At 38.6% G+C, this 24,916-nt stretch overlaps 2 protein-coding genes across 10 annotated transcripts in view; one reads left to right on the top strand and one right to left on the bottom strand.

Annotated features, from left to right (window-relative positions):
* The window catches only part of vav2 (vav 2 guanine nucleotide exchange factor), a 193,036-nt gene extending 174,411 nt beyond the window's left edge, over positions 1–18,625 (top strand). For 2 of the 9 annotated variants that reach the window (XM_005725621.1, XM_005725619.1), the window contains 19 exons: positions 14–100; positions 690–778; positions 874–1,006; positions 1,393–1,407; positions 1,707–1,816; positions 1,965–2,066; positions 3,525–3,613; positions 4,259–4,272; positions 4,426–4,444; positions 6,117–6,244; positions 7,900–7,971; positions 8,112–8,167; positions 8,443–8,559; positions 9,119–9,206; positions 9,340–9,463; positions 10,219–10,260; positions 13,136–13,225; positions 13,697–13,851; positions 16,025–18,625. In XM_005725621.1, coding sequence (XP_005725678.1) covers positions 14–100; positions 690–778; positions 874–1,006; positions 1,393–1,407; positions 1,707–1,816; positions 1,965–2,066; positions 3,525–3,613; positions 4,259–4,272; positions 4,426–4,444; positions 6,117–6,244; positions 7,900–7,971; positions 8,112–8,167; positions 8,443–8,559; positions 9,119–9,206; positions 9,340–9,463; positions 10,219–10,260; positions 13,136–13,225; positions 13,697–13,851; positions 16,025–16,072 — 1,578 coding nt within the window. In that variant the 3' untranslated portion in view covers positions 16,073–18,625. The remainder of the gene's footprint in view (positions 1–13; positions 101–689; positions 779–873; positions 1,007–1,392; positions 1,408–1,706; positions 1,817–1,964; positions 2,067–3,524; positions 3,614–4,258; positions 4,273–4,425; positions 4,445–6,116; positions 6,245–7,899; positions 7,972–8,111; positions 8,168–8,442; positions 8,560–9,118; positions 9,207–9,339; positions 9,464–10,218; positions 10,261–13,135; positions 13,226–13,696; positions 13,852–16,024) is intronic. The other 7 variants (XM_005725620.1, XM_005725626.1, XM_005725622.1 and 4 more) reach the window with 7 other exon arrangements.
* A 415-nt stretch (positions 18,626–19,040) lies between these two features.
* LOC102195743 (coxsackievirus and adenovirus receptor homolog) overlaps positions 19,041–24,916 on the bottom strand; it is a 32,783-nt gene continuing 26,907 nt past the window's right edge. Inside the window, exon 7 of the mRNA XM_005725664.1 lies at positions 19,041–19,257. Within this exon, the coding sequence (XP_005725721.1) occupies positions 19,041–19,257 (217 nt within the window). The remainder of the gene's footprint in view (positions 19,258–24,916) is intronic.

The raw sequence follows: 24,916 nt of genomic DNA, 5'->3' as shown, positions 1-24,916 counted from the left end.
CTGGCTCTTCCAGGACCTGGCCATGTACATCAATGAAGTCAAGAGAGACAATGAGACACTGAAAAAAATCAGCGAATTCCAAAGTTCAATAGAAAATCTTGTAAGTACTCCACACTTTCCTTGCACTTGTTATCTTTTGAGCAGCTAAGAACATTTTAAAGGTTGTTCTTTAATATATACATGCCAACGCACTGGCATGTTATCAACAGGTGTTTTTGAAGTTCGACAGAATGATTAGTCTCTCCTCAGAACACCTCTATCTTTCAAAGTGCTTCCATGATCCTCAGCCATGATAATTCCCTTAATAACTCATTTATGTAAACTGCAAAGTGCTCACTTTAATATTTTGTGTAGCACCAACCTTTTTTCTCGTTTTTCTATCTCTCTATCACAACTTCTTTTGTTGTTCCTTGCTGATATGCCAAGTCAGTATTCAGCTTTGGTTTGTACATGTGCCACATATACAGTAATACGTACAGTAAAAGTGCTCTGAATAATTTATACATGTAGCCACTGGGTATGACTTTGGAAAAAAGTCAAAGGGAGGATGGAGAATCATCGTTTATCGTGGATATTAATTCTCTCTGAAATTAAAAGTCTAGCAAAATTATTTATTAAAATTGCAGAATCCATTGGTTTAGTAGGCTGCTTTTTATGTTTGTTTGTTTGTTTGTTTTTTGCAACCTAAGCAGCAGGTGAAGCTGGAGGAGTACGGGAGGCCAAAGATAGATGGAGAACTGAAGGTGTGCTCCTCTACGAACCGAACAAAACAGGACCGGTGAGTCCAAGTTCTATAGTAAAACTAAACTATAATAACCTTTAGCAACATTTTATCGCTGCCAATATTCAATAAAAATGTATGATTGTCTTCAGGTATATATTCCTCTTTGATAAAGTGGTCATTGTCTGCAAGAGGAAAGGCTATAGCTATGAGCTCAAAGAGATTATTGAGCTGCAAAATCATAAAATGTCGGATGACCCGACGAACAACAGAGACATGAAAAAGGTAAGAACATCACGGTTTGAAATGAGACAGAGCAATTTCGTCAGTGAGATCTTTGTAAAGGTGGCCCGGCCGGTGTAGGCGATGAAGCGGCATGTGTAATCATTACAAATGTTGCCCTTGAGCTGAAGGAGCTTGCTGATGGTAATTTCTGATGTGATTTCAGATGGGGTAATACACTGTTGTGTCAAACGTGCATTGTGTTCATTCGTGCTTGTAAAATCATGTAAATGCAATGAAGATCATTTAGGATTCATGAAAACGTTCTGCAGTGCACTGGGCATCCGGTCTAACATGGCTTTTTTGTTTTTGGATCTGCATGCGTGCGTACATGTTTGCATGTGTAACTGGGTCTTTCTCTGGTGTCTTTCTTTTTGCATGCTTACCAGTCCTGTGGAAAAATGGTAAGCTCAAATGATCCCCTTATTTAACACATCTTCTCATAGTGGCTTTTTTTTTTTGTTTTTGTTTTGGCTGTGGTGATTTTTGGGATGTAATACCTTGATTGCATATGCACAGTCTGAGTCTGTGACCAGCGTCTTATCCAATTAATTGCTAAAGCATGTTGATGATCTTTTAGGTCTGACTTGATTTGACCATATATTTGTTGGAACTGCTGATATCACATGCCTCTTTCTTATCTCGGTCTGCCATCCACAAACCTTTTTCTGCCATCTGTTCAACACTCACTTTTTCTCACCAGTGGTCTTATGGTTTCTACCTGATCCATCTGCAAGGGAAGCAGGGCTTCCAGTTCTTTTGCAAAACTGAGGAAACAAAGAGGAAGTGGATGGAGCAATTTGATATGGCCATGTGAGTATGACTAGTTGGATAAAATGTATTTTATGTGAGACTAATTGTCTTTGCCATGTTATTTTTCAGTAGCATGGGAAAAAATAAAGAATCCTAGGTATCCTCAGTTTAACTGGTTTATTTAATTCCATATTATTTACTTATCTAGGTCCAACATCAAGCCAGAGAGAGCCACAGCTAATCAGCACAACTTTGAAATGCACACATTTGATAAGAATACCAACTGTCGAGCCTGCAAGATGCTCTTGAGGTAATGACCCTGACAACCCCAGCGCTGGTATCTTTAGTGCCGTTACTAATGCACACCGAATACATCCTTATTCCAGACTCTCTAGTAACTGTTATGTCAGCATTTGGTAGCAACAGCATTTTTATGTGTTACTTATCCAGACAAACTTTATGAAGCAGAGACACTGTATGTCCAAAATATGCAACGGTAGAATTATTAATAAATTATGATGCACAAAAAAGGAAGTTCAATGTTTTCACTGTCACCATCTTGGTGTTTTGAAACCACATGTGTCAGCAGATGAGCAGAAACAGAGGAGATTCTGTGGCTAATCACTTGTGATTGACAGTTTGTTAACCAACGAGCATCCTGGATAATCCTCCTCTCTGATTCCCTGACTTATAATTTACAAAATAGACTTAATGTTTTATTCAGAGTGTCATGAAAATAGCAACTGAGCCCAATAAAATGATCAGGGAAGTGTTTACTGAGAACACAAAACCAGGGAGCTGATGGTCTTTTTGGCAAAGAAGCACTGCTGCCAGGAGACCTTTTGCAACTACTCCCACGTTGGCTTCACTTTTTCATAAAAGCACACAAAAGTTATTACAGTTAGGTAAGTATTTGGACAACAACACAATTTTTGTAATTTTGACTCTGTACACCACAAACAGAGGAGAAAAAAAATACCCTTGGAGTGGAGTATACACTACAGCAGTACAAATATAAAAATAAATAATTTAAGTAGCATTTGGTAGTGAACAAACAAACAGACTTAAATCACAGAGGGAATATGTTTTTGGCTCGCATAACCCGTCATTAGTGTGAGAGCATTCCTTGGAAAATATTCTAGTAAGTGTGACTGCGGCTGACGGATGTTATTTTTAAACATTTCCCGGCCCCGCACCACCCACAGTGTTCCTGAGTACACCTTCTCTCATGTGAGAATGCTGCTCGTCTGCAGTGGGATAGCCCGTGTCACTGAATCACCACTTTCACCTCTATTAGAGTCAGCCGGCTAAACCCCACTCTGTGTATTGACCCACAAATTGCGTGGCTTTGCTGACCTAAATTCACAGAGCCGATGGCAGCAGGGACCAGCGTTCTCTCTTCCTGCTAGATGCTAATTACTGCTGCAGTCCCAGCAGATCCCATCGTGATTTATGGCACTTACTATTCAACTTGGCAGCGTGCGATGCATGCAGTGTTACAGTACCCGTAACAAATAAACTTCAGGAGTACACGGTTTAAACTGAGCCAGTTGATTTGGTGATTTTTAAAGAATTACAGAACGGGAATGATGGAGGATGTGGATTCGCAGTTGGAACAATTATAGGAACAAGCAGCAGGTCCCCTTGTGTGTTGTTCTTACAGGAGGTTAATTTGTGTCTCAGCCACTTCCTGTTTGCATTACTAAAGTGCATGTTTCTCTGTGTGTGTGTGTGTGTGTGTGTGTGTGTGTGCGTGCCTGTCCTCAAGGGGCATCTTCTATCAGGGCTACTACTGCTCTCGCTGTGGAACAGGAGCTCACAAAGAGTGTCTAGAAGTGATCACCATTTGTAAAATAAGTAGGTATTTCCTCTTTAATAGATGATGTTATTCAGATGACTTTGTGAGGGTCAAGTAGTGAGCAAATGATAAAAATAGATAAATAAAAACTGTGTGACATATGTCACGGACATGCAGGGCAATAATGATGACTGCTGTAATTTGATGACCCCTGTCCTGCTTGTAGGCCTCTTTATGCAGCAGTAAAAGGGAGGCAGGCTTTTTTATTGTGTCAGTGGATTTAGCAGCAGTATCTGACAACATATTTACTCAACATGAATTCAGAAAATCATTGTGGCCTATTTTCTCAAATTTGAGCCAATTTAATAACTGCTGAGTGAGGTTCAGTATGAACCAATCACGTTCTTTGATAGTCGAAGGTCATAATTAATCAAATAAATTCTTAAAATAAGTTAGTGTGTGTATAATAAGGACCACAGAGCAGGACTGTAACAATATAGTTTGATGCTTTCAGTTTTATCTGCTGTTTAACGCTCGCAGGAAACCAGTCATACTACATTGCTGTTAGTCAGCTTAAAAAAAATGGTCTGCATGAAGCTATGCTGCACATTTTGGCATGCTGATGTCAAGTGCTGATGGATCCACTTGGTGAAATATTTTCTTGTGAATCTTCTTTGACAATCTTCAATATTTCCTCTTTTCAGGTCCTCTTGACTTGGTGAGTAGTTTCTTTTTCACTCAATATACAACAGCTTTCTCTAATTGTCACCATCTTTCTTTGTTGAATAATTACCACAAAATGATAAAAGGTGATGTTTTTTGCTTACTTATTAACAATATCAATAATCAGATATTTGTCTCTGTTGTGTAGGACCCTGGATTATCACCTGGTAAGAGCTAACATTTGAATATTCTGTCAGCTGTCAACTTTGTTTTGGCTGTAGCTGCGCTTAAATAGCACGGCTCTCTATTGCCATCTAGTGGATAGCGCCATTGCAGCAACAATACTAACCCTATACTAATCCCTCTAAAAAAATTTGAATTTTGTGAAAAGGTTTTATTTTGTTTTCCTATAATTGGATTTAAAAAGGTAAACTTTAATGTATTCTGTATCATCACATGTTCACATCACAAGTGAACTATTTCGAGCTAGATTATAGTTTAATACAGATTTTTTTGTGGCTTTAAAAGATTATCAGAATTCCAGCATCTGAAATTATTAAATTATTTGTGATCAATCAAAAAAACTACATATAATACAGAAATGAACAGTTTCTGTTAAGGTAGCACTTGGTTGAGGCTTTTTTTACCATGAATTGCTACATCAGTCTGGCGTAGTCTGGTGGTGATCAGGTTGTGTCACTGCTTAGCTGTTAGGGAAGCCCAGATTCCTTTAATAGTTGGCTTCAGGTGTCTCATCTTCCTCAGTTTGTTGATTGAGGAAGATGAGATTCTCTGTGGGGTTTCAGGTCACGTCAGTTGCCTGGGTAGTCAAACCCAGCATTATCACAGTCAGCAAACCAATAAATACTAGCTTTGGTGCGGTGGGAGTTCCTAGTTCCTGGTGAAAAAGGAAATATGCTCCATACTTTTTGTCAGGTGGAAACCTGAAGCGCTCTAGTAGGTGGTTGCATTGAATTTTTACGTGATAGTACAGAGTAGAGCAGCAACCATCAACACCAGCAGATGGCATGGCACCCTAAATAATCAAAGATTGAATTCTAGCATGAGGTTTCCACAAACACTTTTGATTGTGTGCCTCTCCATCCTTCACCCAAACTCTAGAACCTTGATTCTAATTGAAATCAAAAGAAAACCTGGAGCACTGAGCAACAGTCCACTTCTTTTTCTCTTTAAACCAGGTACTTGTAAGATGCATCTGATGTTTTCCATTGTTTCAGGAGTGGCATGATTTTAGGAATTTAACAGTTGTAGCTTTGATCCTGAAGAGGTCTACGTGTGGTGGCTTTTGATGTTCTGACTCCAGCCTTGGTCCACTTGTTGTGAAGCTCTTCTTGAGTGGACTTGACACTCTTGTGAAGGCACTCTTTCCGGCTGGTTTATCTTTTCATTGATATGCTTTGATACAGCACTGAACAGCCAGGCTTTTTTGCAATGACCTTGTGTGGTGTTACGTCCTCGTGGAGGGAGTCGACTATCATTTGGACAACTGTCAAGCTAGGAGTCTTGCCTGTGACTGTGGTTGCATGTACCGAAGTAGAACGAGAGATACACATTATTTATATAGTTTGAATAGTAACTAATGCAAACCCAAAATTAAATATGCCAATAAGTCTGTCAATAAGCATCAATACTCCAATCCAGCTAATGAAAATATAATATGTAAAAGTTTACCTTTCTCTATTATATTACAAAAAAGTAACCTTTTCACAATATAAATGCATTAGTAGAGTATGCAGAAGTACAGTAGAGATACACTTGCAGAATCTGATCGTTTCTTTCACAACTCTTCTACAGCTTTTGTTTTCTCAATGTCAGTGAACTTTTTTATTAGTGAGAAGCTGGAAGCGGTAATGTACTGGACACTGACTGTTATTGCAGGTCCTAAGATGGTGGCAGTGAAGAACTACCATGGCACACCGGTGCCTCCGGGGAAGACCCCTCTCTGTTTCCAAACAGGAGATTTTATCGAGCTTCTGAAGGGAGACCCGGATATCACATGGTGGGAGGTAGAGTAGTCAATCATTTTTAAATCAATCCATCCCTCACTTTGACACACGCAGCTTGTTACGCAGACAGCTGATGTTGGCACAGCACCTCACATAGTGGATTTGAAATGAATCAGTGATTCTCATGTTAAATTCAATTTTTTTTTACCTGTGAGATAGAAAGTGTAGAACATAAGTCAAGGTTCTGTCTCTGTTCAAATCCAGATTGAAATAGTTAGCATATAGGATCGCTATTATTAGATCTGGACAAAAACCTTGTTTTATTGGACAATTGCAATGACTTTGGTGGAGTCTTATAATCAGCAAAGCTAAAGTCTAAGCACACAACCTCCTGTAAAACTGTAGATTAGTTTTTACACACACAGTTTTTTTTTGTATTGATTGAACAAACAAGATATATGTGTAAATTACTGAGCGTTTTGTTGCCTTTGGAGCCATTTCCGTCATTTCTTTTCATGTTTTCTAACCAGGCTGCAGAAAGCACTATCAATCTTATCCCTCTGGTGGTGAACAAGTACAGTAACATACCCCAAAATGCCTTTAATTCAAATTGCTGTGGAGTAGGCAAATCCCTAAGTGCTTTCTTTCCCCCCCATGCTACAAAAAATGATAATTTTTCTTGTAGTTGCAAATCATCATCATATTCCAGCGCACATCTTGTAAACAGAGTCCCCTTGTCACCTTGTCAGTTTAAATTAATAGCGCTTTGGCTTGTGCGTCTCACTAAAATACCACAGGATACTTTAAAGAGTGTTTGAATGATAAACTGAGCCACGCTTGCCTAAAATTGTTCTAAAATCTTAGAGGAAGTTAAAGACTTCTTTGCACCTTCACCAATGGAAATAAATCACTTTTAGCTGAACATTAGAAGAGGTGTACGTGCAGACCTGGAGGATCCTCTGCAGTGAATTAGTCTGGATGATAGGAACTGTGACACTGTTTGCTCCAGGAACTGTTGGCATTCCTGCTGAATCACCGACTCTAATATCAGGCTGGCTTTTCCTGAAGTGACTCTGGGCAACTTTCTGATGACATTAATTGATCTTAGCTATAACAGTAGGCTATCCCTCTACAGCATGGCAGTTTAATCTCTCAGTGTGATGTCAGCAGGTGTGCAGAGTTTAAAATCGATTGCTGCAGGCATAAGATGGAGTCATTTCATCCTCTGTCTGACTTTGATGGGGAAAGTTTGTACATACAACATCTAGCACCGAAAATATGATGCATAGCGTGTAATATTTATTTAGCTCCAAGTGAATACATCGTCTTTCAGAAATGTTTTACTTTAAATTTTGACAAAACTAATCCAGTGCAGATAAACTGGCACCACTAGGAGGCACCAACGTAACACTGTTTCACATTATACACAATAAACTAAAGAATCTCTGCTTCAGATATTGGTTTATTAATATAGTCTTACTTAACAATGATTACTTGCAAGGAGGAAATATAGTTCTTAGTTTTAGTTTTTCCTCTATAAACCCTACAAATTTTTCAGTGTGTCTTAGGATTTCCAAATTTTCTGTATCTACACTAAACTACATATTACCCATTTTCCGTTTTTTCCACAGATGTTCTAAAGTATTTCTTTGCCTGAAGTAAGCACAGTTTGGTTTCACATCTAGAAATAAACTTACCTTGTGTTTGTCTTACAGGGAAAGCTGATACAGACACAAAAGAGCGGCTTTTTCCCCAGTTCCTATGTAAAGCCTTGTTTGGACCCAAAGGTAATGCACCCATACACCTGTAAAGTGGGTTGTGACGGATTACAGTGTGTATGATTTGAGAGTGGACGAGTTTATGCATGTGCATGTCAGTTAGTCCTGTGCTGTGTTCTTTAATGAACGGTGTCTGTTATGTGCGACAGCCCTTCCAGTCATGCCGGTCGTCCTCAAGGGATGCAGACTACTATGGATATCCTTGGTAAGACCCATAACTGTGCATTTAATGGGCCTGTGCACTATAAGGTACCATTAGCTCAAGGTCAATATCCTGTAATTAGTGCAGATCTGTTAATGTTAAACTGTAGCGTTATCTCAAAGCAGTGGTTCAATTGAAAGCAAGCTGACCCTAACCAAAAGATTAATTACTACATGGGTGATTGAAGTTAAGTGTTTTTAAAGCTTTTTAGAGTGTCATTTGATGAAACAACTTAAAACAAAAAAAACAGTGACCTCTAAATTTAGTTTTTTCTGTAGGTTTGCAGGAAACATGGAGCGGCAGCAGGCAGACAACCTTTTAAAATCCCACTGCAGTGGGACCTACCTTATCAGAGAGAGGACAGCTGAGGCGGAGAGGTTCGCCATCAGCATCAAGTGAGTATTTCAGATCTTACAGGAGAGGAAAATGTCAAAGGAAGGTTTTTATCCATATCTCATGGGGAATAAATATTCTCACAGGGAGCCCTAGTCAGCTTTTTCTGTGCATCTTTTAGCTCCAGCTAATTACTACTCAGTAATTGCTTTTTTTTTTTTTTTAATCCTTCCTTTTTTGTGCCTTTTCAATGAGACGATGCATTCTCAAGAGGAAAAAAAATCCATGAGTTCTTTACTGGAGTTGTCATATAATGATGGGTTGAGAAAGGGAATGCACATTTACACATTTGTGTCTAACTCAGGTGATGAGTGACTGTGGGGACCAGGCTCGATATAATTAAGTAAACAAATCTGTTAAGAAGTCTTAACTTTAAGAAAAAATACTTAATTTCCATCTTATTCAATCAGATATACTGAAAAAGAAATGTGTGGAGCAGCAGAACACATTAAGTTAAGGGCACAGGAGAATACAGGCTCAACAGTAATATGCAAGATATGGATAAAGAAAATCGATAACAGTGGAAAAACAATATCTGTTCTTGGTGATTTCTCTTTACAGATTCAACGATGAAGTAAAGCACATCAAAGTCATTGAAAAAGACAGCTGGATACACATCACCGAGGCAAAGAAGTTTGAAAGTCTGTTGGTAAGTCATATTAAACTGTTTAAAAAAAGAAAAAAGGTCATTTAATGAACTGCCAACACAGAAACACCCATAGGAGCTTGTTGTCAATGTGAAAGCAGAAAAGTTCACCTTTTTGTATCCTGTTACTTTACAGGAGCTTGTGGAGTACTATCAGTCTCATTCGCTGAAAGAAAGCTTCAAGTTGTTAGATACCACACTGAGATACCCCTACAAGTCGAGAGAACGCTCGCTTACGCGGGCCAACACACGCTCACCAGGTAAACCTTTTGAATTTTTCTCTGTTCCGATACTTTACTTTCCACTTCTGCAGCCATTCTGATACCGCATAGCAGCCAAACTCTGCAAACAACACAATCTGTTAGTACCAGAAAATCATATTAGATCCTTGAGCAATGAACAGCTAAGTACAGCCAGCTGATAAAATGATAGTCAGTAAGCGTTTTGGCAGAGCAAGGTTTGATGTTTATCGGTTGTGAAAGAGACCCTAATGTTTGTCCTTCCGTGTTAATGATAACTTAATCCAAGTAACTTAATATGTGGCTTCATAGTATAGATTAAGTGACCACGATGCTTATCAGTGTGGTTCTTATGAAGCTAAGTTTTGAGAACATCTTCAGATAAAATATCCATCATTCTTTTAGAAGCAAGTTTCACTCCTTGGCAGGCATCTTCGTAACAGCACCTGGGAGTTTATTCAGGCTAACACTAAGCCCCTCTCTAAATGAATAAGGAGACGGCCGCAACGTTAATAAAAAGCTGCATAAATAACCAGAAAAATCTAATAAAAAAAAGGTGACTTTGCCTCATGATATTTAAGTTTTATAAAGTTTTCTACAGCACCTTCAAGAGTTAAATTCCACTTCAATCCAGTGTGCCAACAGAATCAACATATCTGGTTGATCCCGCAAGGGCATTTGAACAAATACGAGACTAATTTACATTATGGATGCATTAAGCCAAGAAAAAAAAACTTGTATAGATTTTGGAATCACTTCTGTCTGTTCTGTTTCAGCTATTATAAAGCAGACGGTTGGCCCTTTGGAGGGAGTAGTAGGTACAAGATTTATTCAGATATTTCTATTCAGGATTCTTTTTAGTGCCATGTCTCTCCCATATAAAATCACATGTGGTTGGCTTTGGACTTGACTCACACTAGGACTTGTGGCTTTAACTTTTCTACCACTTGACTCATGTTACAGACCTCATTTCCATTAATGAGCTTTGGGTAATGCCCACTGGAAGCTGAGTGGAACCACCCAAAGCTCTAACGAGACATGCACAGACATCTTCAAATGCTAGTGTCAGTGTTTTTGCATGGAGACTGAAGGAGCATTGCATGTCAAATAATGTCTACCTGCTTCAATGCACGATTATGAAAATACCTTTTTCACTCTCTGTTACCAAAATACACTGGTCCAGTACAAATTCAATTTCATGACACCGTGGCTGTGGATACTGTAAGAAGGGGGTAAAATAAATGAGACACACTTCCTCCCACTCTCTTTGTCTTCCCCTGTCCTCTGTTTTTCCCAAGGCCAGTGACTCTCATGACTCATACAGACAAAAAAAAGATGGAGGCCAGAGGGGCAGCTGGGCAGAGTAGGAGGGCAGCAGTGTGAAATGATAAAGAGAGTGACAAAGAGAAAGTCAGCTAACTCCAGCCTTTGGAATGACTGAATTGGCTGCCCTTCGTGGCCATTACACTATATGAATACTGGCTGTGTCTTTGCGCTAGCTTCTGTCCTACACTGGCCTCACTTTGTTCGCTCTTCACAAAGACCCAACTGGCCAGTATAGTGAAATCATTTCTCCTCCTGTTTTGGCTGAAGTTGTACACGGATGGAGACAACTGGAGTTTTTGCTAATAATGGTTTTCCTCTCAGTTTTATCCTTGACTGTTTCCAAGCACGTACTTTTACTTTTTGATCTGGAAAACTCTATTATGGAGTTCACACAGACATTTTCTGATAAGTCAAATCAACAACAATTGAAGCAGCTGGAAAATATATATTATATTATATAGCTGCCCTATTTATTTTATATAAAATAATTATTTTATTTTATATAAAATAAATAGCACAACTACTTCAGTTTTATTTCTGTAGTGCCAAATCATGACAACAGCCCCCCTTAAGGCGCTTTGTAACGTAAAGGCCCTGTAATAATAGGACCCTACATTAACCACACGTGACACACAGGCCCCACGACATCCATATCGTACGTAATGACATATTAAGAACAAAAAGCTCAGGTTTCATGTGAATTTCAGTGGAGCTTCATAAGATGTCACCTTTTACTACTACTACTGTTTTCTTGATCCTTTCAACAAGTTGTAACAATTTTAGGTCCCTCTGTCTAATATTCCACAAAAAAGGAATTCTGTTCCAAGTCCAGGAAAATCCAGAGATAAGAGGAAGACAGTCAGTTTTCTATAGATTTAGTGGCCAGTGCTAACTCCTTTGCTACATAGTTCCAGGTTGGCCCCTCCTTTTTGGTTCAAAGTTGCTCCAGATTTCTCAAATGCATATTCACAATGGGAATTTCCTGTCCCAGAATATCCCAAAGGGTGACTGATCTGGTGGCTGTGACGGATCTGGTGGCTGTGCAGGCCATTTGAGTGATCTCAATGTCAAAAAAGCTGTTTGAGATTATTTGAGCTTTGTCACACTCTGTATTATTAGCTTTTTGTAGACCTTCAGGTAAATATCTATTCGAGAAAAATAAGTTTGAGAAAAAATAAAATCAAATAAAGTGTGACCTGGCATGGAGAGCTGCAGAGATTTTATACACACAAGTGACACAAAGTGCAAGTGAGTAAGCACAAAATCAAGATCATGTGCAATTATACATCAAGAACAAAAAAGGTCCAATTTCAAATAAATTTCAGTGTATCTCCAAGAGATATCACAGTGAACAAGAGTACTAATTTTTCAATCCTTTAAAAGTGGTTATTCCAGAAAAAAGAGCAGCATAATCAACACCTCTGTCTTTAAAATATTAGAAATTAGAGGCTGTAAAACTATGTCTTTATATTTAAAAAAAGCAAAAAACAACCAATTGGATGGTAGTTTAACATAAAATGGTCGTAAAACATGAGGAACATCGGTATAGTGTCCAGCTTCTTTAGGTGTTTCTTGAGTGTGTTCATAAAGAGCAGCGTATTCATTGCCTGGAGGGAAAAAAATAAAGAATCTTAAAGTAAGTTTTAGCTCTCTGTCTCCTTTTTAAATAAAAAAATTCAATGCATAATACTAAATACTAATATCTTGTGATAATTTCACTTTCAGCCCTTTTAGCAGCTTTTATCTTTCTCTTAATTTGAAAATAGCATGACCTTGGATTTTCCTCCATTTAAGTTGAGTTAAATGGGAACAACATGAAACGCAGACTGCAGCTATTTAAAGGCTTTCACTACTGTAAATAATAGATAACAGTGCCGTCTGCATAAAAATGGAAAGCAGCATTTGATCAGTTGTCACAAATGATGAAGTCTTGTTAATCCAACCTTCAGTTGGGCTGTCATCGTAATGCCTATTAGTGACATTATATGTTTTTCTTAATATAATATAATGTAAATTGTACAGTTAAATAAACATAACACCAAAATTTATTCTGCAGGTTGGTGTAATACTGAATAATAATGTCACTAATAGGAACAGAACAGACTCTTTCTAAAAAACAACAGAGTTCCCACGCTGCTTCTGTTTGAGACTTTGTAAATAAATTCACACTCTTAAAGCAGTCAAATTGCAACACCTTCATGGTTCAGATTAAATATAATGAGAAGCGAACGCACAGGCACACAAAGCTTCAATGCAAAATCTTTTTATCTTTCTGCTTCTTTGGCTTCGCCTCTGCATGTGTTCACCTCAAACATTTTCCAGCTTTACTTCCTCCCTTGTCTCGCTCTCTCTCTCTCCTCCTCTCAGCAGCCACCTGTGCATCCTACAACTTCTCCTTCCTCAGTCCACAGGGCCTCAACTTCTCCTCCTCTCAGAGCCAAGCCCCCTTTTGGTCAGGTACTATCGACTTATCCTTTCCTTTCCCCCGCTGCCTCTCTTGTGTTCTCGCGCCGCATCTCTTGTAATTACATAATAAGCCTATGTACCTCGACCTCATTACTTCTTCTCTGTGGCACTCTTTTCATTAACAAGAACACTGTAGTTCTTCTCAGGATGACATTTCCTCATTAAATCAAGAAAAGAAAACCAATTTCCTCTCCAGTGATGAAACAAGTTGTCCTGCTCATTTGTCATTTTGTGGCTACAGCGTGTCACGCTGAAAACTGACCGGACCATCTCGCCTCTGTACATTCTTCACAACTAATTATTACCATTATGTTCAGTGTGACCTCGTCTTACAACCGTCACCCTCATACATAAACATGAATATTCATCAATACCAGTAAATATTAACTCTTGTTACGAATTCAGCGGTGTGCCATTAAGTTAATTAACTATGGCTCAACTCCTATTGTTATCAATTTTCAGTGTTTACACCTCGAGTGGTCAGCACAGCAGTGGCCAGGTATAACTTTGCAGCGCGAGACATGAGAGAGCTGTCACTGCGAGAAGGCGACATTGTCAAAATCTACAGCAAGATCGGTGGAGACCAGGGCTGGTGGAAAGGAGAAGCCAATGGAAGAGTAAGTAACTATGAGTAAAGTGTTTATTTGTGGATGGGAAATTGATCAGACCCAAGGCATAAAAGCCACCACTGGATTAAATATCTTAATGTTGTAATATTTTGAGTTTGATCAAAAATGTATCCAGTTAGCTTTATTAAGTTAGAGATCTGCAAAAGAGAAATTCGGGGAAAGCATGTCCCCAAAAGTGCATTGATACATTTGACAATTTAACCAGTGATATCGGGGGAAAAAGGAAAAACAAAACAAAAAGATGTGGTTGAAAGACAAAAACTAGCTGCTGGGAAATGTGCCAGTTTAATAGGATGGCGGTAAAGGGGAATGTGATGTCAGCATTTTATTTTAGGAACGTTCCCTATTAGGCTGTAAATTTAGAGTTGTGCTGTGGAGCCAGAGGATCTACACAACTTGAGCGGTTGTAAAGCTAAACCTTACCACAGTCTGCTGTACAGCCTGGTGTAAAAATGCCATAGAGTCTAGTTTTGATTTTTATCTGTGTTTTCCCCACCTTACTTTTATTCCCTCGTGTGGATTGATGGAAATACGCTTTTAACTTTCTCCTATGAAACCATCTGCCTGCACACGCAGTTTCTTTGGATTGGTCTCTCTGTGATGTATGACCTTGATGGAACAGAAGTGGTAATAAAGGTAATCTGTATTCAGTTGATGAAAGCTGAAACGTGCCAACTTAAAAAAACAAAACAGCACATCTACACCTGGTAGAACTCAGCAAAAAACAAAAGTATTTGCTAATGCAGTGTGTACAGCAAATACATTGAAATCTGTGTATCATATACTGTGATAACCAGGTCAACTACTTTAGCTGGTTGCAAATCTAGTCTGACAAAGCCTCTAAGTTTTCATGAAGTGAGCTGAAGTGTCTTGATTGCTGCTGTGTATGAGAAAGACATCAAGCTCACCAAAATTAGATGCTATTTATTTCTACATTATGAAGAAATACCCACCGTAATTGGATGATTTGCTGAATGTAGTGGCTATTAGTGACGACATCAGAGCTGCTGTTTAATTTATGTCTGTTTTTACATTCTTGATATTTATAAGAATAAGATTTGACCTAGGTGAATAACCTAGTGCAACTGATGAGTATTCATTGTCCTTCCTTTGCTGTGTTAAACCCAAGAAAAGCTTGACTTCCCAGTTCTGTGTAGACATGACTCTGTGTCCAGCAAGTAGATTATCATTTGGTTGGTGGTTTCTCCACAAAGACCCATTACATATTATGGGTTCTGTACTTTGATCATTTACTAGTACTTGTTCATTTTACAGCTGAAAGGTTTCTATTAGCTTTTTTTGTTTTAATATAGCTTCCTGGCTAGCTGGTTCTGTCTGGTTTCAAACTAGAATACGGCAAAATATGAATTGTTTTATTCCACGTGTGCACATGAAATGCGGTGGTCCCTGCAAATATATTTGCATTCCCCTGCTGTTGAATTAAAAATGACTATTTTGAAATCTTCACATATCACGCCAACCCTAACATTCATGTGGAGCACCACAGGCATCACAATTAATTCAGCCAATATGCATGGTGCTGATCTGTGTTTATGGACAGTGCACATGCTAGTAATTGAATCACGACTTAACTTGAGCACATAAAATATTATTGCTTCTCTTTTTAAATTAAGACATCTGCTACTTTCAACTACCTCATTTCAGCATTTTAACACCCAGTCCAATTCAGGAAAATTAAGAGACTCAGGATGAGATTTTCTTTTGACAAAACATACCCAGATACAGACCTCAACAGGTATTAATGGATGTCTTTGTGTTGCTGTAAATACAACCTTTGTGTTTCTATTATCTCTGTTAGTTCAGTACATGCTTTACAATTCTAACAAGTAGGAGAAGTCGTAGCCTAGCAACAGCTGAAGTAGCATTTGAAGTAGTCTTCAAGTATTTTTTCAGAACAGAGGCAAGGCTGCTGCTGAGCTGTGCAGTTATCGGAAAATAGCGCACATCTTCTGCCAAAATAATATAGAGGAAAGAGCTCCGAGAGCTCTCGGCCTAATGTAGTCGTGGTGCACATCCAATGGATTCACGGCATGTAAACAAAACAAAAAAAGCATATAAATGAACCCAATTAACGTCTTTTGTTTATACTGGTTGATGTAAAATACTGTGTGTGTCTGATAATTACTGTTTCATGTTACAGATTGGATGGTTTCCTTCAACTTATGTGGATGAAGAAGGAGTGCAGTAAGGCTCAGATGTTGCTGGTCTGGCTCCCTTTAAATCAGGAACCATCTTCTATCTACTGTTCTCAGAGAAAATTACTCAGTCTCTCCAGGAAAATAACACAAGGGGAAAAAAACAAAACAAAAAAACCAACAAAGAACTTTTTTTGTTGTTTTGCTGGATACTCATTTTTCAGCGAGTGTTTCTACTCTGTTTATCTTCAATTATGCATCAGCTTTTGTCTTTGCTGGATGTCCTGTTTAATTTCTGTACAGGGGAAAAAAGGAAAACATGGCTTGCTGTCTGTCAGCCTCTGTGTGCTCTGCAGAGACTTTACTGAGGACTGAGGACACAGCAGAAACTGACTGCTGATAGCTTTACTTTGAAAAAAAAAAGGCTCCCCTTTTTTTGCAGGTCTACGCGAGGTGAAATAATTGTACAGTATAGATAATTTATTGAATAGAGATTATCATCATTACTAATGATTATTGTGGGGAGTTGATTTTAAGCAAAGAATCTGATCCGAAAACCTAAAATAAGGAAAAAAAAAAAGATGCTGTGTTTTTTTTATGTTGAAAGATTTTGCCTTAGTTGTCATGGTGATGCCTTGTGGGCTGACACCAGTGGAGGGAATCGACTTTGTTGACTGATTTTACTTCTCCATGTATGCATGTGCTCACATGTGGCCCACATAAACACGCACACGCACGCACACACAGACCAATGTACAGTATGGTGCCTTTGAAGAATGGGTGTTGCTTACTGAACCTCAACTTCAGCCACTCAAGAACATTGCCATGCTCAAAAATACTTCACTAAAAGAGGAGCTTGAGCCCCCGAAAACAAGATGGTGAGGCATTTATGTCCTAAATGGCCACTGGATGAACTCACTGGATGTGTTTTTCTTTTTTCTTTTTTTTTATAGCCAACACAACGCCATACACAGTCTACAAGTCAGTCGTCAGTCAGATGGATACGAAAGGGAAAACTTTCATGTGATTTTTCTTGCACAGAATCATGCTTCTTTTCTTTCTTTCTTTTTTAAACTGGACCAAGAATTTTTTTTATTATCATTATTATTATTTAAAGCCAAATTTAGCTGTATTTCAGTGTCTGCACAGGATTTAATTGATTTGTGATTTTTCTACCTTGCCTTACTGTTTTCTAAAGAGTTGATCAGGTGATGGGATTGTATCCCCCTTAATTTAAATGTTCCTGTGTGAAAATTATTTTCGTGTTGTGCAGACTAATATCAGTGTTTTAATCTGAAGAAAAACTGTGTGTGCTATAGACGTTAAACCACAGAAGATGTACTTAATCGCTTTGTGATTTTCTAGGGTTGCGGTGCTTAGTGTTTCCATTTATTTCCACTCATTTCTTCCTGCCATACACGATTTATAGCTATTTACACCACAGTGTGCTGGCATCAGTTTTTCTATTGACAGCACAAATGTACCAGGCAGCTTTCTGAATCTAGTATTTTACAGGTATTAATATTTTTTGAAATATTTGACCTTGGCAATTCTTTCTTTTAAAGGGTTCAGTTGTTATGGAACACGGTCTACAGTTTAATGAAAGGCTTTCACTTCAGTCTTCTCATTTTCCAAAAAATTACCATGTTGATATATGCGGACATTGAAAGGCAGTTGACTCTGTCGCTAAACATCAAGGACTCCTTCAGGGTCATGTACTTGTGCACCCGTGGGCCACTTAAAGTGCTGCTGCTTTTATTAATTTTATTCTCACAATGTCTGCTTCTGTAGTTTTACCATGGATCTCAAATTGTGCAGAAAGTAGGGATGTGACTGTATCCAACTAACCCAACTTCCCATCAGGAGTTAGCAGTTTTCAAGCCCAGAGGCAGCACATCAGTTCAGCCATATGCGTTCCTGACATCATGGGGCTGCGCACTCTTAAGCTGAATGGTTGCCATTTTGACACAATGTGGGAGACCTAGTGTGAGTTAGAGTGGAAGGGGATAGAACAGGACCCACACAGGGTGATCTAAAAATAGCAGCAGCAGTGAATGAGGTCATGCTTGGTATTGTATTGATTCAGCACACAACCATTAAAAAAAGGCTTTGCTAAAATTTGAATGTATGTAGATGTTTATAATGAAGACTGCTTTCTTGCAAAAACAAAAACACAAGTCAGTCATTACAGCTTGAACCAACTTAACAAAAACCTTTGGAAGTAAAGTGCAAACACTGAGCACATCAGCTCTGGCTGGTTCACAAAGGCTTATGGAGCAGAGGATGCCAAAATGTTTAGATTCTAAACATGTAACCGTCTAAGATGTGAATTGTTCCAAAGGCCAAATGCCCTGGAAAACACAAAGTCCTACCACTGTGTAACGGGGACACACAGGAAGCCTCCTTTTTGTCTGGAATAAGGGGTTTGGGGGACATCAGCTGTAGTCACTTTTTTCTTTTGTTTTGGTTTTGTTTTTTGTAGTGGACAAGAACCCATTGCATGTGGCTATTAATATTTCAACTCCTGTCAGTTCATCCTCAGAAAAAAATAAGTACTTACTCGTGTACATTTTTTGGATGGTTGAGTATTTCCAAATGAGATCTATCATGAATAAATATTTCTTTTGGTTTAAATTTGAGACTGGATTCTTTTCATTTTTTTTATTGCAAAATTGTGTCACAAAACACCCAAACATCAATCTCCAAATTCCACAGTAGAGTGAATTTCTTGAATTAATGCTTTTTTATAGCTACATATTTTGATGATCTGCTTTATAGACATCCACCTAAATGTTGAAGGATACAATCTAATATATCCAAGCCAATCAAATAACAGAACTTCCTTTTACTAAGATTATCTTAAAGCAATCACATTGAACAATGTTATCATAGACTGCTCACAGTGCATAGCTTTGAATTTAGTTAATTAAAGCCTCGGCAGGACTGCCACTACTGCATATTTTCAGTTTCAAGTTTTCAAACTGTCCTGAAACTTCTCTTTAATTGAGCTCGCTCTGAGTGTCACACTGCATATCCATATTTGCTGTTATACTCTGCTGGTGTGTGTTTGACCGGCCTGTGTCCATGGCTGGTGCTGGAAGGAGTGTGGCTGAGTCCCTCATTCAACGACATCACCTCAGTGCCATCAACCGGGCAGTAAGTGACCTGTGGGAGCTGACTGGCGCTCTGGCTTGTGTGACGGCTGACGGGGCGGCTGTCAGGAGGTGGCGCGTCCTCCCTGTTTGACATAAAAGTGGAATAGAGGGAGTTAAAGGAGCATTTCTACAGACAGTAAATGCAGAAGCTGGGCAAAAACGGGTGATTATTTGAACTGAAATACTAAAATATATTTGAAGTTACAGTTTAACATGTTTGGTTACTGTAATTAGTCCAAAACAGAAGAGAGTTATAAGAGTCCTCTAACTGGCAACAAATAAGCAATCTGGCTTTTACAAAATATACTGTTTGTAAAATATTTTCTGGTTGTATAGGCGAGGTTCTCTCTGGGTACTCTGACTTCAGAGTGCCTTTCCCCTGCTTCTTACCCAGTGGCAGCTGAGATGGGCTCCAGCCCTCCTGCAACACTGAATTAGAGAATTGGCAGAGAATGAATGGATGCATGTAGATCCACTTTAACTGCTAAGCTTTCATAGTATGAATGTCTAGCTTTATTTTCAGGATAAGCTTATTATTTGGGCGAATATGGTAAATGGTAAATGGCCTGTATTTATATAGCACCTTACTAGTCCCTAAGGACCCCAAAGCGCTTTACATATCCAGTCATCCACACATTCACACACTGCCCCCATGGGAATATGCCCCCATCCAACCAAATTCTCACTAACTTTACGTTCAAAGGAGAAAGCCACTGCATCAAATGAACTTTCAGACATTATTTCCTTCAGAAAGGACCACCTGTGAACAATAATAAAGTCCAAACCAATACTCCACTAGAATCATTAAATACTGGCTTTTTTGCTGGCCCAAAACAAATCAACACAAGTTGTTGGTCTGGCTGTACTTTCAAAACAGATGGATAGAACAGCAAGTGTAGACTTTGGAGCAGTTTGCATATCATAGCTCAAAAACCAACATGGAACGAAAAACTATAGGATGTCTATGTTGGAATGTTCTACAGCTTTTGTATTTAACCTTGAAGGCTTTTAACATATCGGAATTGTCATATTCCAATATGTTTAGTATGTCAGTAGTTTTACAAGAGCAAGCACATCGAGCCATAGATTAACCAGCTCCAGTGTAGCAGCAGCTACAAAGAACAAAACACTGCACATGAAGGCTCCTCTCTTATCAGAACAGAACAATAATATTGCCATTGGATTTAGCAAATGCAGTGCTCTGGAAAGGAGGGCTGTTAGCATTATTACTGAACAGTTTTTGTTCTGGGATCCTAAATTGATTTATTTCTATTTGGAAACACTGGCAAGCTCAGTGTGTTGTTTCAGTTTGAAATATCAGCGTTAAAATATATAAGAGGCAATGCTGCAAATACTAGCTTTTTAATCTCCTCAACATTTGTTTAGGCTTATAAGGTTAGTGGCTAAAGTAGTAATGTAACCTACATTACTGTCAGTGGTTTGGGTTATGCTTATTGTGAAGGATATGAACAGTTATATCTCTGCATTCATCAAAAATAAAAGGAATGAAAACATTTTGGAAGAAATAATGGGATAAAAATGTAAAGTGTTTTAGTACAGCCCACAAAATAGCAGTCTTATATTTTAGTTGCCTTCTATATATTTGTTACACACACACACACACACACACACACACGCACACACACACTGGACATACACTATTTACCGAGCAAAATAATGTTTCCCTGTAGGTAAAAGCAGAGATCTTTGTTGTTTTTGCCTGTTTGGAGGCTCTTCCCAGGGGTCCATACTTTCACAGCAGACCTTGCTTTAACTTTCTCCTCTTCTACTAAAGCATAACATTCACTCTGGTGGTGGTTTCAACCAGCAAACACTGACAACAGCATACAGAAGCATACAATCTCTCCTCGTCAACACTGCCAGCTTCCAAGCTTAGCTACTTTGCATTCTGCATTTATGTAACTTTGAAATACCAGCTGGAATCTGCTTTTCTGTCAAAGAAAACATCCTACACGTATCGAATTCGGAATTTTCTTCTCTCCTGTGCCAGCCAAGGACTCATGTTTTTGTCGGTAAAGGGAATAAACTTACCCTGGTTTAGCAGAAATGGAAAAATTGGGCAAGTTTGGCTCTTGGGTGTGTTGGGTGTAGCATCCTATGAGGGGAAAAAAAACTGCCCTGACCTGAATGTGTACTAGTTTAATTAAACTCTAATTAGTACCTTATTTCGAAGGTATTCCCACACCTACTTTATTCTACTAGTGAAACCATTTCGCTCATAATTTATATAAAGGCTGATTTGAAAACTGTTAACCTGCATACAGAATTAGCTGCAAGTTATTAATGGATTCATACCTATTGTTTTCTTCTGTGCTTCTATTCATTTTCATTCTTCCTGCAATGTATAATTATAATATTTTTTGATGTTTTTAAAAAAAAAAAATCTTTATACAAAGGGTTTGTTTCTTTTTAAAATGACTTCTTTATATCTGCTGTAATTAATGTAACACTGCTTTACACACTGAAGCCTGGATTATTTGATCTAGGATTATTTATGTTAAGCCTGGATCAAATGAGTCAACTTGGACAGGCTTCAGCCCCCTGCAGGCCGATAAATAGGTTGACGTGTATTTTTGTCAGGTAGATTGACTCCAAATGCACGACGGTTTTGCGTGATATTTGCTTGATGTCTAAATAAGCAACTGTTGCTTTCAAGTTTAAGTCACACTGTTCAATCTACCAATTTCATCCTCAGTTATAGGATCACTGTAGTCAGAAGTATCTGTCCAGCAGCAGTGCTCCCAGTGCTTTGATTCAGTGTGAAATGCTACATCTCCCATGTTTTGGCCATGATGGAGAGCTGAGTCACTATTTTAATTGATATGATTCTCCCTGTGACTAATCTGAACTTTTCAAGCTGCTTTCTTTACTTTTTATCCAGAAAACTCAAGTACCCAGTGGATTTGACATTAACTATAGTTGTCATCACTCAAGTTATTAGAGCTTTGCCATTTTCCATCTATTAGCATTTCTCTCTGATGACTTGTTCATGTGAAATGTGTTGAACCTCAGTATGTCACAGATATGGAAAACCGTGTATAAGTATTGTGGCTTGAAGTGCTTCTGTCTCCTGTGCACAACACTGTCCTCCCACACTGACACTGCACTCGTTTCAATGTCTACTTTGAAAGCATGTGGGCTGTTTTCAACTGCATATGAACCACAACTCCAACATTTCTTTCTTTCTTTCTTTCTTTTTGTCTTTTTGGTGAGACAATGTTTATTTGCAACAGGAGAAATCCTTTCAGAGATGTCAGAACATGAGGTCATCTGCAGAACGTTGCCCCTAGAGTAGCACTGCGCTTGGTGTCCCACATGCCCTTTTTAACTAGTTACACAGTTTTCACTGTTCCAGGGGCAGGGGAGAAAACTCCACTAAAAATAATGACCCAGAAATGAACAAATTGGATTTTCTCACATGTGGATTTTTAAACCATGAAAATATTTTCACAAAAAAAGGCAAAAAAACTAGAGGATTCACAATTTGCAGAGGTCTACTGTAGGTTAAAAAAAATGTAATTAATGGGAAAATTAGAGGTAGCGACAACAAACAAGATTTGGATTAAAACTTTCAAAACTTGCCCCCATTTCCAAGTAGGTGTACTGTTGAAAACTGTATGGTCTGGCCTACCAGAAGTGACATCAAAGCCTTTTTTGAACATTCCTGCCAAAGTACAAAAAAACCCCCCCAAGAAAATGTAACAGGAATTACATAGGTAATAATGTGAAAAAATACATACATCCTGTGCATGGTTGATGTATTTGAAATGTAAACGCGTTAGAAGAGAGTTACCTGTCTTATTTAAACCTCTGACATCAAGGGCATGGTGTTCTCTCTGCTGCTGAGGTATATGGTGTCATCGTGCCAAGATCTGAAGAGCTCTCTAAGGCTTTGAGTAAAGACATTGTTGATGCCTGTGAGTCTTTCATGGGATTTAAAAATAGCTCCAAAGTATTTTAAACAGCAGACATGTTTGACGCAGACCAAAGGCAGCTTTTCTGGAAAGGGACTTTGTACAAACTGTGAAGCATGTTGCTGTTATGATTTGGAGTTGTTCTGTTGCCTCAGGGAACAGACAGCTTGCAGTCATTGATTTAGCCATGAATTCTGCATCATCAAAGACTGCTTAAAGATGATGTGAGGCCATCTGTCCAAAAGCTGGAGCTGGACCTTAGGATAATGATCCAAAACAGGCTAACAAGTCCACCAAGGAAGGTCTTAGAAAGAAGAAATGGAGGGTTATGGAATGGCCGGGTTTAAGTCCAGATTTGAATCCCACTAAAATGTTGTAGACAGGGAAATTAGCGTATCCTTCAATATATTGGACAATATGCTGAGAAAAATCTTAGCAAGCATTTTCCAGGCTGTTGCCTCACAGCAATAAGGTTCTGGGTTTGAATCCACCATCTGGCTGAGGCCTTTCTGTGTGGAGTTCACATTTTTTCCTGTATCTGCACTGGCTCTCTCTGAGTACTCAGGCTTCTTCCCACTATCTAAATACATGCAGTCAATAGGGTTAGATGATTCTAAACAGGAGTATGAATGACACTGAATGGATAAGCAAAAAATGGATGGATATATTGAACTCCATTCTCTGCATATTTATTTCAATATTTGTGGGACACATTTTATTTTTCTTTAAATAATTCGGTTTTCTTTAAAAGTGCTTTTAGATGGTTTACATGCCAGTGTTTAATACTGCCTTACATTATGCACTTTGAATATCCTCTGCTTTTGAAATCTGCAGAGAGTTACAGAGGATGGCAAAGTTTTACAAAATCTTTTCAAGCCAGTGAAATGATGTACCGGTATTTGGAGGTAGGATTGACTGACGCTAATAGCGGGGGAAGTTAGCCTTCGGGGCTTTCTACCCGAAAGCCTTTAGGCTATCAGGTAAGATAAAAGCAAAAAAGTAAACAAATCCAGCAGGTTGTGCAAAAATGGGCCAAACGCACGACTGTCACCCATGAAAACAGTTCTACGTCAAGTTGTGGTTTGTTTTACCCCCCGAATTTGGATTCGCTGAGGAGAAATCGTGAATGAGTGGTTCAGAAAGCATTATTTTCATACATGGATTTTACCACCATGGAGTCTGGATCTTACCCCCACTGGAGACCTTTGGGATTTGCTGAAGACAATTTTTGTGTTTTGACTGTCCAAACCTTAATGCAATTCTGTGGAGTGTATATTACCTACAAAATATAACCTCTAACAGTGGTGATATCTAAAATAACACATATGTTTACATAAACCTTGATCAGACTTTGGGCTAAAATACATCCTTTTGTGTTAGAAAGAATTCACATCTACCAAAATTCCCCTTAAAACTGGCATTCGCAAAGCTGGGCGCAAGCTGGGCCACCTGTCTCAAATATAAGAACAGAAAAGAAGAAGCTGTCACACCACATCTAGTGGACTGTGCCTGATTTTTCTCTCACTCAGTAAAATATCTGTGTGCTTACAGACAAATTGTGTTTGGCTTACTGGGGATTTAAACATTATATACACCAGTACTCACTGCTATAACATTTTTTTTCTTTCAATAGCTATCTATTTATGATCTGCTACAAAAAAAGGCAATCAATGGAATTAAATTTTTGTTTCTAGTCTTTACCCTAAGCTATAATTAGGGTGCAGAAGTCAGTGATCTTTCATAAGACCCTTATGAAAAGGACACCGAGGGAACAGTTTACCCTGCCCGGGATAGGGTTACCGGGGCC

The sequence above is a fragment of the Pundamilia nyererei genome, unplaced genomic scaffold (assembly GCF_000239375.1).
Source record: "Pundamilia nyererei isolate P.nyererei 1_Seehausen unplaced genomic scaffold, PunNye1.0 scaffold00016, whole genome shotgun sequence".
NCBI lineage: Eukaryota > Metazoa > Chordata > Actinopteri > Cichliformes > Cichlidae > Pundamilia > Pundamilia nyererei.
Note: the sequence above shows the minus strand (reverse complement) of the source record. Positions and strands in the feature narration are given on the sequence as shown.